General features: G+C 33.8%; 1 protein-coding gene and 1 long non-coding RNA gene across 4 annotated transcripts; both read left to right on the plus strand.

Moving 5' to 3' along the window:
• Positions 1–1,287: 1,287 nt before the first annotated feature.
• On the plus strand, positions 1,288–5,880 carry LOC131069561 (uncharacterized). Its single transcript, XM_059212831.1, has one exon. It carries the CDS (start codon positions 1,288–1,290, stop codon positions 5,878–5,880), a length of 4,593 nt encoding a protein of 1,530 aa, XP_059068814.1.
• Positions 5,881–6,165: 285 nt separating this feature from the next.
• LOC131076730 (uncharacterized) lies at positions 6,166–9,438 on the plus strand. 3 transcript variants are annotated; one of them, XR_009359202.1, is made up of 9 exons: positions 6,166–6,538; positions 6,646–6,720; positions 7,946–8,001; positions 8,161–8,248; positions 8,355–8,424; positions 8,505–8,582; positions 8,689–8,804; positions 8,978–9,067; positions 9,337–9,438. It is a non-coding gene; the product is annotated as an uncharacterized LOC131076730 (long non-coding RNA). The 3 variants fall into 3 exon arrangements; XR_009359203.1 differs by having other exon boundaries at positions 6,652–6,720; XR_009359201.1 differs by having other exon boundaries at positions 6,166–6,720.
• The last annotated feature ends 3,501 nt before the right edge of the window (positions 9,439–12,939 follow it).

Here is a 12,939-nt window from a genome sequence, read left to right on the forward strand (position 1 = left end):
ACATTGTGTCTCTTGAAAGTTATGTACCTACATATGTAAGTAACCTTGTCTCTAGCCATATTCTTTTATGTGCATACATGTCTCAATGCATGTATACTTATCTGTATGGTCATGTGCTTCAACTTTGTGCAAAAATATTTAACATGTACAATTCAAAGATTGCATCAAACAGAAGTTTCAAATGTAACTATATAGATTACAACATAGACACTATCTTTACCGGTTGTTTCTTGCACACTCAATATCTTGTACAATGTTCTTTTATGTTTATTGTTATTATATATTCAAAGCATTTTGTTGACCTGTCTCTTTCTTTTATTGTAATATTTTGAATCCTTTTAGATACGTTTTGATACTTGGTCCAGACACACTTATGCATCTCATTAATGTTGAACTGTAAATTAAAATGCAAGTTTTGAGCTTCCAACAGCTTTCATATTCTTCTTTGTATTCATTCAATTTATGTAAATGTTTGTTGCCTTATATGTTCTCTCCAATATTTTACTGCCATCCATAAAGATAAATATCTCCATTTATGTATCACGATATACAAAGATACATATAGATTTCTATGTGCATTTACATATATTTCCATACACGTACATGCATACATATGGTCCTCCATAGCTGCATACTCACATACATACAACCATATATGCATCTCTATACATGTACATACAAAGGAAGGCATTCAGAACAGATATATATACACATGAACAATCTTATATATCTTGAAAGTTATGTGCCTGCATACATAAGTAAATCCATCTGCAACATCTTTTTTATGTGCATGTATGCACCACTACATAAATGATTGTATGTATGTGCTTGTGCTTCTGTATAGAAATATGTACACATGTATGTGTATATCATGAAAATTGGTATATACATTTATAAAGAAAAACCATACAAACACATTTTGACATAGCTGCAAAGTACCACACACCTATAAACACGCTCACACAAAGGAAGCCACTCACGATGCATAGATATCAACATACACAACATTGTGTCTCTTGAAAGTTATGTACCTACATATGTAAGGAACCTTGTCTCTAGGCATATTCTTTTATGTGCATACATGTCTCAATGCATGTATAGTTATCTGTATGGTCATGTGCTTAATCTTTGTGCAAAAGTATTTAACATGTGCAATTAAAAGATTGCATCAAACAGAAGTTTCAAATGTAACTATATAGATTACAACATAGACACTATCTTTACCGGTTGTTTCTTGCACACTCAACATCTTATATGCTCTGTTCATTTAAATTCTCTTAAATATTAATGCAGAACACACCACAAGGATGCAATCTTAGGAAAGCGAAAAAAAGAGAACAAAATTGTCGCTATTATGCACAACATAGAGAACAAATCTCTAAAAAGCGTCGCCTGGAGCAAATGAAACACAAAATGCTCTTGCCTACACCTCCACCATGCAACACCCCACAGATGATCAATTCAGATTCGCCTATTTTGAATCAAAGCCTTCCTTTCTCATCTGGCCAGACCAGTTTTGTATCACAGCAAATACAACAACCTTCATTGCATAGTAGCAAGCTACAACAGAAACATGTAACACAAAACAGGCAACCTCTATACCATCAGACAATATTGCAGCCTACAACAACACAACAATGCACAACAAATTGTTTCTCTTCTGTGCAGTACATTCAAGCATTGCAAGCCTTCCGCCATCACATTGATTCGCTGTCCATGCTTCAAACATGTAGTATTTGTAAGGAAAGATATATTGGAATGCTGTTATGCGGGAACCAACAACATATTATTTGTTCAAGATGCTTTTCTGAAAATGGTGTTCATCGTTTCTCCTTGGCAAATAACTTAGACCCAGGCGAGCAACCTGTTGTGTTAAAAAAACTTACACAAGTAGAAGAGATGCTTATAGCTAGGGTTGCTCCTGTTTTGCAAGTCAGACATGGAAAAGGTGGCCAATACAAATATTCTGGTCACACAATAAGTTTTCCCCAAGATATTTCAGAAATTGCAAAACTTTTGCCACAAAGACTAAAAGACCTTGAAGTTCTTATTGTCCATCGAAGTAATATACAAGGCACAAAATATGATTGTTATGTGAATAAATTCCATGTTATGGATGCATTGAGCTATAAAATACAACATGACCAGTACTATAATGATGTTGTCATAGACTTTGATGTTGTCAACCTGCTTCCTAATACTACAACAGATATATCAAATATGCTACACTCTTTAGAAGAGCATACTGATGTAACAGGTATTCCACCAACAGAAGACCTTCTGGACAATTGCAATGAATATGATGCAAATATGTCATCATCTTTTGTTCCAAAACTGCCTCCTCCACCCCGCGAACTAGATACAGTTAAGAGAACCTTGCAGTTAGATGTTGATACTAATAATAATATCCCTTGGCCTGAAATAAACTTGTCTCCGATAAATGAATATAATACAATAGGCTTGTTAAGCATGGCATTCCCAACCCTTTTCCCATTTGGAGTTGCACTTCCACTACAGCCACGTATCAAGCATGTTTATTTACATGAATATGCTCTCCACTTACTTAGATATGCTGATCAAAGATTTGGGCAGCATGTTAGATTCCGGTATTATATTTACAATCTAATTATGAGACATTGTTCGCAACAATCTGTAGCTATCTTCATTAAAACTAATTTGGGAGAGTCTATCCCAACCACTATCGAAGCACTCCATGGACGATTGCAAAACACTCCTGATGATCAGCTGCCTAGCCAATTGTTGCGCTTTGGTGCAACTCTTCGAGGCACCCGTGCATATTGGCGTAAATCTAGAAAAGAGCTTACTGCAATGATCTCCCAATTGGGGCCCCCAACACTGTTCTTTACATTAAGTTCAGCTGATACCAAATGGCCTGATTTGCATAGGCTTTTCTCTGAAAATGATGGCCAAACCACACAGTTTACAAGAAAACAACTTACAGACCATGTGATCTGCAATCCACATATAACAGCATTATACCTTCACAACAGATTTACAATATTTCATGAAGAAATTATTCAAAAGTTGTTCCAAGCAAAGGATCATTGGTATAGGTATGAATGGCAACATCGAGGCTCAGGCCATATTCATGGCTTCTTATGGCTCCTTGGAGCACCAAATATGGAGACCATTAATTGGACAGATGATAATGAGGTGCAAATGGCAAAAACTTTCTTCGACCAATATGTTTCTACTTGGAACCCTCACATTGCAGCAGACCGCATGAATGCAATGCACTACACTGCAATGGATGACCCTTGCCTAGCTGATACAAAAAAAATCTTCACCATGGATGCTGCATTGGATTATGAAGCATTGCTTAATACTTTACAGAGACACACAAAATGTACAGAACAAACATGCCTCAAGAAAAAAGGTCCCACATTTGAATGTCGTTACAAAGCTCCATGGGTTCAACAAGAGATGTCTACATTGACAGTTGACAATGACAACAACCCATGCTATAAACCTGCAAGGAATGATGATCGTTTAAATATTCATAATCCTTGGATGCTTTCACTATGGAGAGCTAATATCGATTGTCAACCAGTCACTTCAAAAAAAGCTGTCCTCCAATACATTTCAAAGTATGCTTCAAAATCAGAAAACAAATCGCAATCCTATATTGAAATGCTGAAAACAATACTAAATACAAGTAAATCTGAAGATAGCATTTTATTAACATATCAGAAATTTATGATGGGCATAGTAGTAGACCGTGATATCAGTGCACAAGAAACTTGCCATATGTTACAGAAATTGCCTCTTCTAAGTTGTAGCCGCCAATTTGTCTCTCTAAATGTTGGCAGAAAAATACTGCACCGTGTCATAAAATCAGATAATGGAGCTGACCTTTCCACAACTTATATCCATGCTTATATGCAGCGCCCTTTTGAATTAAATGCAACAAATTTGCTACAATCAGCACAAGGGTTTTCCTATAATTCTCAACGCAAAAAAACAAAATGGCACATCAGGGATAAAAAAGCAATTGTGACTGTATATCCTCAGTTTACAGAGCCTCCAAATGAAGATACCAATCAGTTTGAGATTTTTTGTTTGTCTGAATTGCTGCTATACAAACCATTCCGTGACATCCCAACTGAAATAGGAGCTTCAAAGGAACAAATTATAAAAAATTGGAAAACCTTTAAAAAGACAAATTACAACCGTTTGGGAAATCAACAAATTATAGATGATTGCACCCTTCCAAATGAAGATGATAGTGACAATAATGGTTCCCAACATCAAGATGATACAAATCTGTACGAGTGGGAGCAGCGCTCACAAATGGGAGCTTCAAATAACTTTGTCCAGAATGATCTGCAAATGCTAGGCCGTCGTGATTACGATATTAGCCACTTTTGGGGAGCAACTGTTGTGGTTGATCAACTAGACTCCATTGCCCTTCAGTTCATATCTACAAGCAAGCTAAAATCCCAACACACTAGCATGCAAATCTCCAACCAAGACACAAAAAAAAACCAGCTATCACCTCAGCAAAAAGTTGCGCTCAACATCATTCTACAACATCATAATAATCAATCTGCAACAACACCTTTACGAATGATTGTTCAAGGCACTGCTGGCACTGGTAAATCATTTTTAATAGATTGTATTAGAAAAGAATTAAACATATCTCCACCTATGACGGCAAACCCATTGCTTGTTTTAGCACCAACAGGAGTTGCTGCATTTAATATACAAGCGACAACAATCCATGCAGGGTTGTGCATACCTATAAGAGAAATGCATCCTTTGACAGGGCAATCATTAATGACATTGCAAGAGCAATTGAAACATATCAAATATATTCTGATAGACGAAATGAGCTTTTTGGGCCCGAAACTACTACTTAAGATAGATAACCGTTTACGCCAAACATTCCCTAACAAACAACATGACAACTTTGGTGGCGTGTCCATGATTCTTGTTGGTGATCTTGCTCAGCTTCCCCCTGTTATGGATAAACCTATATATGCTTCACACTCTACACCCCTCAGTTTATGGCATTCTTTTACTATTGTCATAACATTGGACACTATTTTCCGCCAGCAAGGTGCATCTATAAGACAACAACAATTCAAAGCACTTCTTCACAACTTAAGAAACACTCAAGCACTCCAACATGATTGGCAGTTTCTAATGTGCCAGACAAATGCAACATTAACTATTCAACAAAAGAAAGATTTCAACTCTTCAATCCACTTGTTTGCAACAAATGAATCTGCACGCTTGCATAATAGGAAAATGCTCAAAGAATTAAATTTGCCTGTCGCTCTAAGTTTAGCTAAAATTGCTAAGCAAACAAATATTGAATATGACACCAATGAACAGCTACCATTGGAAGTATTACTTTCTATTGATCAGCAAGTGATGTTAATAGCTAACTTGTGGATCAAAGTTGGCCTTGTTAATGGTGCTATTGGTCTCATAAAACAGATTGTATATGAAAACAATACAAAACCACCAGACTTGCCAAAATATGTGGTTGTCCAATTCAATGATTATAATGGACCTCCATGGGATATAGCACATCCAAAAGATATACCCATTTTGCCAATAACGCGAGGTAGGCGTACGCAAGTGCCTTTAACAATGTCTTGGGCCATCACTATTCACAAATCCCAAGGTCTTACATTAGATACAGCTACCATTGACATAGGTAATACTGAAAAGCAAGGCCTCACATTCACAGCTATTTCCAGAGTGAAGACAATTGATGGAATACGGATCGAACCACCATTCTCTTTTGAAAGGTTTTCCAAACTGCAAAATAATCCTTATACATCCATTAGAAAGAAAGAAGAAACTTGTTTGCAGCTACTCTCTGCGCAAACAGATATCTATTCACCTTAAAAACTTTTGCTCCAAAACCATCTTTCTTACATTCCACTACTTTCAACAAGGTAATTACAATTTTACATTGTCATACCTCTTCACAACATGCACTTTCTTAATCGTCCCTCATACTAACTCTTTTTCCCTCGCTGTTCATTTTAGATTGCATTCATTCTAAGACATCCTCCATGCTGCATTGAACACCACACACAAGTCTTCCTATCTATACACGCTTCAATAATTGTCTACAGATATATCAGGTATAATACAGCTGCAATGCATTGCGCATTCACATCACTCACTCCTCCAACATATACAGCTATCTCAGGTATGATATGTCACTTTTATTGCTTAGAATGTACTCTGTTAACAAACTTTTATACTAATCAATGTCAATTATACAAAGTTATACACAATAAAAACAATGCTATGCTTAGTATGTTCTTTTTGACTGCAAAACATCTGTTCCTCACCCCATAATTAAATTTCTAAGTATTTTAACACTAAAATGAATATATTTCTAATCAGTTTAAAACTTTATACAACTCGAACATTTGTAACAGCTTTTATCAATCTCATTGTTAGAGGAACTATATATTATACCTCTGATAAGTTTTGTTACAAAAGTGTCTCTTCAATTCAAAAGTTACTGCAACAACACAAGCAACTCTCCCAGGTATGATATTTACATTTTTTTGGCTTCAAGCATACTTTATTGACACCTTTTACTGCTCTAACATTGCTCTCTATCACTTTTAACTAACTTCCCTCCTTGTACGCCAGCTACAGTACATTGCCTCTCCAGTGCAAACCTTCTCAATCAACCATTCAGTCTAGATTTCCTACTGCAAATTGAAGGTATGCATACCTACCCAACACATATAGTTTACATTCTCTTCTTTTTATGTGGCCATGTAATTCTTTCAAGGCATATTCTAACAAATCTTCAAATAAAATCAATTAATAAACAAACTTCTCTTTACCATGCCACTTCAGTTGTTTTGGCACATAAATTGTATATATGTTAAATTTAAGAAACTAATTCTATTGCTTCTTTTTGTTGTAGAGATACATATTAACAAAGAACCACATACCCATGCTTGCACACTTCTCACTTTTCAAGTTAGCACTGGTTGTAGCTAAAAAGTCTTCTCAATGTCAATTATACAAAGTTATACACAAAAAAAACAATGCTATGCTTACTCTGTTCTTTTTCCCTACAAAACATCAACTTTCTAACTCTTTTAAAACTAAAATGAATATATTTCTAATCAGTTTTAAACTTTACACTACTCAAACATTTCTAGCAGCTTTTATTAATCTCGTTCTTAGAGCATCTATGTATTATCCTCTGATAGCTTTTGTTACAAAAATGTTTCTTCCATTCAAAACTGACTGCTGCAACATAAACAACTCACCCAGGTATGACATAACAATGCTATGCTTAGTCTGTTTTTTTCCTTTTTTTTTTTTATATGCAAAGATAGAAGAGAGAGAAATAATAGTATCTAAGTTTCTATATATGCTATGAAACATTTGTTTCAATCTATAACACTATTAAGCTCCATCTCACAATATCAGAAATATGTATCTGTACAATTTCACAGTTAAATAGAAGACGACATAAAACTTGTGGATGACTGCATCTTTCCCTCTCATCTGAAACTTTTTTTTTACAAATACTTTCCACATGTGATTTCAAAGGAAGGATGCAAGGCCTGCAACACACCAGGCAACCTGAGCCAATCTCAAAGCCTCCAATTTCCATATACCAGTTTTCAGGATTAGACCATAGTAGGTAACGCCTTATAATAGAAAACCATAGCCCAATTTTCTATTTACAATGCAAATGCATTATTGTAACTTCTTAATTATTAAAACCTTCTCATACGTTATTTGATTAGAATTTATGTTTCATAATGTACATTTCTACTTTTTGAATGATAAAAGATTCTTTTCCTGCTAATGCATATCCACATACAAAGTTATTATTACAAGATTCACATATGTTATTTTATTACAAATTATGTTTCATACTGTACATTGGCACTTTTTGAGTAACTAAATATTCTTTCCCTGCTAGAGCATGTCAACATATGAAGGTGACTTGGTGGCAAAATGCTACTTTACAAAGCACAAGTTAGTACCGGATGCATTCCATGCAACCCTGAAGAGAAAGATACAGATACAATTACCTTTCTAACTCTTTTAACACTAAAATGAATATATTTCTAATCAGTTTTAAACTTTACACTGCTTAAACATTTCTAACAGCTTTTATTATTCTCATTCTTATAGCACCTGTGTATTATCCTCTAGTGACTTTAGTTACAAAACTCTCTATTCCATTCAAAAGTCACTACTGCAACATTAACAACTCACCCAGGTATGACATTAACTTCCCTTTGTCACGCCACTTCAGTTCTTTTAGCACATGAATTGTATATATGTTGAATTTAAGAAACTAACCATATTTCTTCTTTTTGTTGTAGAGATACATATTAACAGACAACAACATACCCATGATTGCACTCCATGTCGATTACAACCAAACATTTTCTGGTCATATCTAAATTTATACTTTATATCTGCTTTCCAACTTTACCAAATTAAACCTTCTGACATGCCTTTCTTCAATGCAGGCAAAACCTTTGACCGACCACACTAAATCACCTTTCCTATTTCACCAATATCCATTCATTTTGTTCCCCATATTTCAGGTCATATTCCTTTTGGTTTCTTAAAATAATTCACATTTGACCATTATAGCTATTGACCACTTCTCCCATTCTTTATTCTAATGTTTTATCTCCTCATTGCAAACAGATTTAAATATCTCAAATCTATCACTATGTTGCCCTTGCAAAAATTGCAGACAACAAACAAAAAAATTTAGGGTGTTTTCAAACTTCACTGCATTCCAGATTTATGACACTAATCAGGTCAGTTACAAAGTTATACACACAAAAAAAAATGCTATACTTACTCTGTACTTTTTCTTTGCAAAACATCAACTTTCTAACTCTTTTAACACTAAAATAAATATATTTCTAATCAGTTTTAAACTTTACACTGTTCAAACATTTCTAACAACTTTTATTGATCTCACTGTTAGAGCATCTGTGTATTATCCTCTGATAACTTTTGTTACAAAACTATTTGTTCCATTCAAAACTCGCTCCTGCAACATAAACAACTCACCCAGGTATGACATAACAATGCTATGCTTAGTCTGTTCTTTTTCTTTGTTTTTCTTAATATGCATAGATAGAAAAGAAAGAAATAATACTATCTAAGTTTCTGTATATGCTACAAAAAATTTCTTTCAATGTACACCAATATTAAGCTCCATCTCACAGTATCAGAAATATTTAACTGTACAATTTCACAGTTAAATAGAAGACAACATAAAACCTGTGGATCACTGCATCTTTCCCTCTCATATGAAACTTCTGTTTTACAAATACTTTCCAGCTGTGATTTCAAAGGAAGGATCCAAGGCCTGCAACACACCAGGCAACTTGAGCCAATCTCAAAGCCTCCAATTTCCATATGCCAGTTTTGAGGATTGTAGCATGGCAGGTAACGGCTTATAATATAAAACCATAGCCCAATTTTCTATTTGCAATGAAAATGCATTATTGTAACTTGTTAATTATTAAAAGCTTCTCATACGTTATTTCATTAGAATTTATGTTTCATAGTGTACATTGCTACTTTTTGAATGATAAAAGATTCTTTTCCCGCTGACGCATATCAAGATATGAAGTAATTATTAAAAGATTCTCATACGTTGTTTTATTTGATTTTACGTTACATAGTGTACATTGGTACTTTTTGAATAATAAAAGATTCTTTTCCTGCCCAGCATAAAAAGATATGAAGGTGACTTCATACCAAAATGCTACTTTGCAAAGCACAAGTTAGTATAGGATACATTCGATTGAACCCTCAAGAGAAAGATAGACATAGAATTAACTTTCTACCACTTTTAACACTAACATGAATATATTTCTAATCAGTTTTAAACTTTACACAACTCAAACATTTCTAACAGCTTTTATTATTCTCATTGTTATAGCACTTGTGTATTGTCCTCTGGTGACTTTCATTACAAAAGTGTCTGTACCATTCAAAAGTCACTGCTCCAACATAAACAGCTCACCCAAGTATGACAATTACTTCCCTTTGCCATGCCCCTTCAGTTCTTTTGGCACATGAATTGTATATATGTTGAATTTCAGAAACTAACCATATTTCTTCTTTTTGATGTAGAGATACATATTACCAGACAACAACATACCCATGATTGCACTCCATGTCGATTACAAACAAACATTTTCAGGTCATTTCCCAATTTATACTTTATAGCTGCTTTCCAACTTTACCAAATTAATCATTCTAACGTCGCTTCCTTCAATGCAAGCAAAACCTTTGACCAACCAAACTAAATCAGCTTTCTTATTTCACCAATATCTGTTCATTTTGTTCCCCATATTTCAAGTTATATTCCTTTTGTATAAGACTTGCAAAGGTTGGATAATTAGTGAGATGTTACTTTATAGATAATGGTAAAGGCACTTTTTGGGTTGTGGTCAACAGACATTCTTTAGTTATATGAGGCTGCCTTTATGTAAGCATTTCACAATAGAATTGTTTTTCTGTTTAATCAACAGTACAACATTTCAATCGTGTTTATATTTCCACTTTATACATGATTTCTAATGAATGTTTTGACACACAATTGTAGGTGGATGTCACAAGTTCTGCTCATCTCGTACAACAGATTCCCGAGATTGATGCTTAACACCCTCTCCGAGACCAAAATCAACTGGTATGCCGTTCTCCCTTGCATTAATAAGATTCTTTGCATTCTTCTTTCTCATTTTTAACTATTCTGCTCTGCTAATGATGTTCCCTATTTCAATTCACTACTTCCTTTCTCACTTTATTAGTAGTATAACTAATTATTGTCATTTTGTTTCACAAATAACATTACTCTCAACCTTTCTCTTTTGTGAATGACCACCACCACATACTCTTCTCGGTTTTCAAATCTTTGCCTCTACTCGATTCTATTATATTCAAATTTTCTATTTTACGACATTTTGCTTATGTCAAGATATTATCGTACTGTGCAAACCTAAGTCCCATGTGTTAACTTTAGTGTTCTCTTTTTTTAGTGGAGTTCATCATTTAGTGGATTCCAACTCCCATATAAGTTTTACTTGTAATTTTTTAATAAGATGTTATTTGTTTCAAGGATTATTTGTTCAACAATCTCCATTGTAATTATTTAAATATTCTCAGAATGCTCCATCTCTGGCTATATAAATTCACATTACAAATGTGATGTACCTACCTATCATTTAAAATGGTAACGAACATACCTCCATCTTTAGAGATGATTTTAGGACAGCATACTGTATGGTTAGATAGAATCCTTAAGATATAAATAAACAAGAGATCCTATCATTGATTAGCAATTAAAACTTGGTTGGCACTTAGAATTATATGTTTCATAAATTCAATAGTTCATTATTTTATAAATCGGTATGCTTGGAAAAATGATTTCTATTACCACATTAGAGTCTAACAAACTACTTGAGATGGTGAGCACCGAGAGTATTTAATTATATTTTGTTCATAGATAACCTCTTTTTCAAATACACAATGGGTGCTTATCTTCACTTCAGGAAATTGCTTCTGGTTTTGGTCATGATGTAGCTGTGCCTAGGCATACAAGTAGAATGTTACTGTATTTAATAAAAGTCGCTTTTAAATGAATATACTTTTTATTCCAGTAACTTATAATCTTCACTGGAACTTCCTTTTTTGAAACTGCTCCGGGGATTTGGAAAACCACTCTCTGGGAAATAAATAGACTATTATGAGATAAATGAAGCATTCTCTGTAAGTTTGATTTCTATAAATGCATACTTTGCTACAATGCATCATTGCCAATCTTAATGATATTTAATTTTGGACATACTACTTTGTGCTACACATTTTTTTAAATGGCATCCACACAACACTCCACAGGTCGAACTTATATTTTCAATGATTTAGATCAACTCTCATATTTGAATTTTTATTCACTTGTTTAGACTTCGTCATACAATGTCCACTTCCCACTGTTCCATTTTATTGCAAGAAAATTGCTTTTCTATATTAAAATATTTCAAAATGCTTGATTAACAATCTCCTTTTATACTCTTCTCGGTTTTCAAATCTTTGCCTCTTCTTGATTCTATTATATTCGAATTTTCTATTTTACGACATTTTACTTACGTCAAAATGTTTTGCAGCGTTTTGCATAGTTTGTTATAATGTCTCATTGAGAATTTTAATGATATTTAATTTTAGACATTCTACTTTGTGCTACTCATTTCTTTAAATGACATCAACACAACACTCGTAGTTCCAGCTTGTATGCTCAATGATTCAGAACAATCCTCATCTTAGAATTTTTATTCACTTGTTTAGACTTCGTCATACAAGGCCCACTTCCCATTGTTCTAATTTAGTGATTCAGAAAACAGAATTTTTTCACATTAAATCATTGTTTTCTGCCTAATTATGAATATGAGACACTTTGCCTAATTTTTTCACATACTTCTCTCTATAGGATTGCACTTCATTCAAGTTGCAATAGTTACAAATTGTCTCTTACAAAACTATGAAGGTTGACTTGCTTGATATACATGACCTTCCTCACCATGATAAGCAAAATATATATTGCCAGTTCCCCTTTCTTGTCAGGTATTACTTGTTACTCTCATTTTCACATGCCAAATTTTTTTTGTATTTATTAAATTATTTTATAAATTGTAGCATTGTACTATTCAATAAAAGTAACACTTGAAAAATTCCAAAGTTACAAGCTTTAAAACTCTTTCTATACTGCAATTTTAATGTATATTTATTCTACTTTACCAGGTCATTTCCTCACTCCATACTACTAAACATGACATAAATAATATATTTAACTCTTCATTCATTGAAACACAAAATTCACTTTTAAATGTGCCCAACACTTTGATACACAACTTTAAAATTTACCGTATTCCACAATTT

The sequence above is a fragment of the Cryptomeria japonica genome, chromosome 10 (genome assembly GCF_030272615.1).
Source record: "Cryptomeria japonica chromosome 10, Sugi_1.0, whole genome shotgun sequence".
NCBI classification, from domain to species: domain Eukaryota; kingdom Viridiplantae; phylum Streptophyta; class Pinopsida; order Cupressales; family Cupressaceae; genus Cryptomeria; species Cryptomeria japonica.

Excerpts from the sequence above, each read along its gene's own strand:
- LOC131069561 (XM_059212831.1), top strand. The coding sequence starts at position 1,288 with ATGCAGAACACACCACAAGGATGCAATCTTAGGAAAGCGAAAAAAAGA.